Here is a 5,064-nt window from a genome sequence, read left to right as displayed (position 1 = left end):
GGAGACGGAAGACGCCTACAAGTTCGCCGGGCAGATGGGGATCCAGTTGTTTGAGACCAGCGCCAAGGAGAACGTTAACGTGGAAGAGGTGAGGCCCCCGCGCCGGAAGGGCTGGGAGCGCGGGCACGCTCCCCACCCCAACCCCGGCTCCCCACTCTGCCTTGGCTGACCCGGGCCGGTAGTCGACAGCATCGTCTTAGCGGCCACTGATCGAGTACCTGCTGTGTGCACCAGGCTCCGTGTCCGGGCATCTCCCTGCCGGGGCCACCTCGCACCTCAGCAGTCCTGAGGGAGAGGCTGCCTCAGACGTGGGCCTGCCCTCAGCCGAGCCCGCGTCCGCTCAGTCCTCCCCGCCCCCCACTGCCCTCTCTCCCCGCTCTGCTCTCTGGCTTTCTTTCCTTGGGCCTTGGCCTGCAGAGCAGCTTGCTTTGCTGTGGCCTCCAGAGCTCTGGTGGGTGTCGAGGCCGGCCCCGAGTACGCCCCAGGCGGGTCGAGTACCACATGTGCCAGGGCTGCTGGAAGTGCTTGGGAGCTTTCGGGAAGGTCCTGCCCGTGGGCTTGGAGCCCAGAGGTCCAGGGGGCTGATCCACTCTGCGTCCTGGGACACAAGCCACCCAGCAGTGGGGACCCTGGGCCCCTGCGTCCGGCTGGGGTCACACCGTGGGCCTTTCCCCCAGGGGCCTGCGGCAGGGCCCTGAGCCCTTTCCAGGCTCCCCCATTCTCGTGTAGGTTGGGGAGGGGTGAGCCCTGCCCCCTAGGTTGTACTTGATTCCTTCCCCAGGAGTGGAGGGGGCTGCGGGTGGTCTTGGGTGGTCTGGGGAAGGTTCTCAGTGGGCCGTGCGGTGAGGTAGTGTGGAGTGGGCAGATTCTAGCTGCTTCTGGTTTGTCACCAGTTCAGGGACACCTTTATCTGTGTCGTCTGAGGTGTCAGCTGAAGGAAAGGAGCTCTCTATCCTTTCACAGAAAGGCTGGAAAATCCCTGAGGCTGACTTCCCTGAGACAGCTCAGAGGTCTTTGATGCTTTTCCTTTCTGACCTCTGTAGCATCGCCTTCTAGATGGGGCTTGAAGACAGAAGTACAGAAATAGCCCCCAGTGGACTGGAAGGCTGGGCCCGGGGAGGCGGGAGAGGCCGCGCTGACCAGCACGGGGCGGGGGGGCGCAGCTGTGACAGGGTCTCCTCCCGGGTCTGAGGCGGCCCTGCTTCCTTCACCCTCACAGATGTTCAACTGCATCACAGAGCTGGTCCTCCGGGCAAAGAAGGACAACCTAGCGAAACAGCAGCAGCAGCAACAGAATGACGTGGTGAAGCTCACGAAGAACAGTAAACGGAAGAAACGCTGCTGCTAATGCCCCCAGCCCATTGCAGAGACTGCGCTGCTGCCGTGCCCCCCCGCCCCTGGCCGGGGGCTCCTCTCCTGGGGGACAGTCTCAGTTCCGTGCCGTTATTTAAAGAATTCTCTTCACGTTTTTGTACCGGGAGGTGCCGTCGGGACTTCCTCCCCCATCTCGAGTGCCAAGAAGGTGTGGGACGGCCTGACCTTCCCTTCCGGCGCCCCTGTCCCCCGGCCGAGTGCCCGGGCTGGTAAGGACGCTGCCAGCTGAGCGGACTGATTAACCGGAGTCTGTACATAGTGTATATCGCTTTAACCAGCGCGCCGCCCTCATCCCGCTCCGGCTCTTGCCGCCTTCGTGCCAGCCTGCTGCAACACCCCCTCCCCTCCCCACCCCACCCCGACTTACCGCCAGCAGCTTCCGGAGAGGACAGGATCACGTTCTAGAACACGTACCTTTTGCCAACCTGGGCTGGTGCCGTGGGCTCCACGGGACTTGTTCTCTCTCACCGGCATCAGCATCTCCCCCGCGTGGAGGGCCGGCCCCCATCCCGCCCCGTCACCGCTCCGGCAGCTGGGGATCCCGCCTTGAGGTGGGCCCCAGGGTCCCCCTGGAGGTCTGGCCCTTCGCTTCCAGAGGAGAGATCACTCCTGCCCTTTGGCCCACAAATTTCTCGTCCTGCCTTTCAGACGCCTCAGCTATAACCCAGGGGAGCTGTGGCTTCTGATATACCAACCTGTTTGGGTTCCAACAGAAAGGTAGGGGTGTGTTTGTGCACAGATGGGCTTGCCAGTGGGGGAGCTGCTAAGGAGTGTCATTTTAACTGATAAAAGTGAAGCCAAATCAAATGAATTAAGTTCCTCATACTTTTTTTCTCTCTTCCTGAGGCTTGGTTGGCACAGCAGCAAAAGTTGCGGCCTCCCCACTCTGGGTCCAGTGTTTTTAGAAAAAATGAATGGCTTCCTGTCGCTGTGGAGCTGGGCTCCTGGCCATTTGTTGGTGGGAAAGGAGGGGCCTCCCTTGGAGTCCCGGGTCTCTGATGAGCACCTGGCATCCCTCAGTGTGGGGGAGCGGGTGTTGGGCCACTGGGCCCTGGGGATGGTGCCTCTGAGCTGGATGTAGGCAGCCTTGGGCCCGTAATGGGACTGTTTTAGTACAAAGGCAGCATGAGAATTTCTTGGCCGGGTGGTAGGGAATGGCCGCCTGGGCTGGGCGCCAGCCGTGACTCGCCCTGGTGCCCTTGGAGGAACGATCAGGGTCTTCTGCACTTGATTATGGTCACCCCCTCTCCCCCTCGACACTCACCTTTCCCCTAAAAGATCATGTAACCTGGGAATAATTTATTTCAGCACCATGATGTGTTTTACTAGATTTCCTTTCCTACATTTCCAGGTCAAGCCCTGACTGGACAATCACATCACAGATTCACTGCAGATTTCCCATGTCACTGTTGATGGGTTTTTAATCAATAAAAGGGGGTTTCGTCTGACCTCTCTCTCCACTTCCCCCCAGACTGCCGAAAGCCCGCATATCGGGGTGACAGGCCTTCCTCACTCTGGAGCCATGGGACGAGGTGGGGGTGCTGCGGGGCTGGGGGCTGGCAGTAGGCAGCCGTCGGGTTGGGTGCGTGGGGCCACAGCGCCGCCTGTCTTCAGGACTGTCCCAGCCACCCCAGGTCCCCGGTGGACGTGGAGAATCGGGGCTCAGCCCTGAGCGTTCAGGTGACGCAGGTGTGGCAGAGCTTGCAGATTTAGGCAATAAGTGGGGGGCGTCCTGCAAGTTGCCAGAGCAGGCAAGAAGCCTCCGTGGCTTCAGCTGCTGGACACCCAGACCCAGGTGGGGGGAGATTTGGTGATGGCAGCGTGCCCGTCCGCGGAGTGTCTCACGCATGAATGGGGGGTGGGAGTGGGGGGGGACTCAGGGCTGGACCAGCGTCCTGGTGGACCTGATGTGAACTTCCTGTCAAACAACAACACTTTTAAATGGTTTGCTAGGATTATTTCTGTATTGAAAGTTTCTAATTATGCTTTTTAAAAAAAAAATACTAAAAATAAAGGTTCAAGCTGCCAAATTTTCTTGCAGGGTCTGTTTGCTCTCCTCCAGCTGTGCTCCGGGTGGGCCTGGCTGCTACCCACCCGTTGGTCCAGCCCTTGTCTGTTCTGAGTCCCGCACAGGTGTCCGTCGAGGCCCGGGGACACTTTCAGAAGCCAGGGTGGCTCTGTCCGCGAAAGGTGGGTCCAGGTTGAGCTCCCCCTTCTGACACACGGTAAGAAAGACGCCAGGGGAAGCGCCGTGTTTCTCCTTCTGGAAGGATGTGCCTATAGTGACTTCTTTCTACCTCGAGGTTTCTGCTGAGCTGTCAGGTCTGCCTGGGGCTTGGTCAGCGGCGCTGCTGGGGCCTGGTGCCTGGAGCCAGGCAGCTGTAGTGCTGGCCAAGAACCCAGGGCCAGGGTGGACGTGGCACCTTGGGTCACAGCTCACAGAACAGCTGTCCCTGATGCCTGCCTTCACTCTCTGGGTGGAGGGTGTGCGCACGCCTCTTCCTGGCTGAGTCCACTGACTTGGTGCCAACATATGAGGTGACCCCCCAGGTGCGTGGAGGACTCTGCCTTTGCATAACCAGCCAGCGGATAGAAACTATACTCTGCCTTCTGCCCAGACACCACCCAGGTACCCAGTGACTGAGGCGGGAAGCTCTGTAGAAATTCATTTTATTCTTAGACTATTTTCAAAAGAAGCAGTGGTGTGCTGTTTTTCTAAAAATATGCCTTTATAGATTCATATATAATATGTATATTATAAAATCCATACATGTATTTACATGGTTGCTACATACAAAATTACAGCACTGTGTCTGTACAGCACTGCGTCTGTACATATCTGTAGGTACATTCTTTCCACTCATCCCTGCTGTGCTTTCCCCGTGAGGGAGGAAGATGATCCTTGTAAAGCAGCTTGAGGGCGGCCTCAGCCCGGTGCCTCTGAGTCCCGAGTCGGGGCCTCAGCAGAGAAGGTGAAGCGGTTGCTGAGGATGAGCAGGAGTGGGAGGTCGCTGGGGGTGACCTTCCGTGGGCCTGGTGGGCAGTTTCTGGAGACGTCCACCCTGTGGAGCTGACGCTGCCTGGCGGCATGGCTGAGCGCAGACCCCTTTGGAGCCGTCCTGTGGCCTGGACGTGCTCGGCCGAGCCGAGAACTTGGGTATGCGGGGGGCTGGGGGGGCTGGAACGCCCTCTGCCCGGCACCGGGAAGGGGAGAGGGCTGAGCCTGCAGAGGGCCCTGCCGAGGAGGAAGGCCTGCAGCAGAGCGCGGGGAGGCAGCTTCCTCTGAGGCTGGGGACGGCCTCAGCCACGGCCGGGCCCGCTGTGGCCGAAGAGCCAGCTGTCAGGCCCACAGGCCGGGGCCTGGAGGTGCATGCACGTGGGTGAGGGGCCGCCTGCTGGGCCGGGGCTGTGGGAGGACTGGATCCAGGCCCGGGCCTGGTACCCAGCAGGAGGAGGCCCCCCGCGGTGGGCAGCTGCGGCCTCGGTGCGTAGAGTGGGCCTCCGCTTCTCTCCCTGCTCAAGGGCAGCAGTGCCTGGAGCCGGGCACGGCAGCCGCTCTGGAAGCAGCCTGAGCCCCGCTCCGCGGTGGTAGACCCCAGGACGGGCCCGGCAGTAGGGACACGGCTCGGGCCGCCCCGGTGAGAGCTGCCTTCAGAGGCGGCCGGGGCTCCCGAGGACGCGGCCCCCCAG

General features: G+C 60.7%; 2 protein-coding genes across 2 annotated transcripts in view; one reads left to right on the top strand and one right to left on the bottom strand.

The window, feature by feature from the left end:
- The window catches only part of RAB35 (RAB35, member RAS oncogene family), a 23,324-nt gene extending 19,920 nt beyond the window's left edge, over positions 1–3,404 (top strand). Inside the window, exons 8-9 of the mRNA XM_010828836.1 lie at positions 1–88; positions 1,220–3,404. Of these exons, the coding sequence (XP_010827138.1) occupies positions 1–88; positions 1,220–1,348 (217 nt within the window). The 3' untranslated portion in view covers positions 1,349–3,404. The remainder of the gene's footprint in view (positions 89–1,219) is intronic.
- Positions 1,892–5,064, bottom strand: part of CCDC64 (coiled-coil domain containing 64) — an 82,893-nt gene continuing 79,720 nt past the window's right edge. Inside the window, exons 11-15 of the mRNA XM_010828835.1 lie at positions 4,397–5,019; positions 3,672–3,797; positions 3,469–3,551; positions 2,381–2,478; positions 1,892–2,069 (exon numbers count right to left, since the gene is read on the bottom strand). Coding sequence (XP_010827137.1) covers positions 1,892–2,069; positions 2,381–2,478; positions 3,469–3,551; positions 3,672–3,797; positions 4,397–5,019 — 1,108 coding nt within the window. The remainder of the gene's footprint in view (positions 2,070–2,380; positions 2,479–3,468; positions 3,552–3,671; positions 3,798–4,396; positions 5,020–5,064) is intronic.

The sequence above is a fragment of the Bison bison genome, unplaced genomic scaffold (assembly GCF_000754665.1).
Source record: "Bison bison bison isolate TAMUID 2011002044 unplaced genomic scaffold, Bison_UMD1.0 scf7180017864495, whole genome shotgun sequence".
Classification (NCBI taxonomy): Eukaryota; Metazoa; Chordata; class Mammalia; order Artiodactyla; family Bovidae; genus Bison; species Bison bison.
Note: the sequence above shows the minus strand (reverse complement) of the source record. Positions and strands in the feature narration are given on the sequence as shown.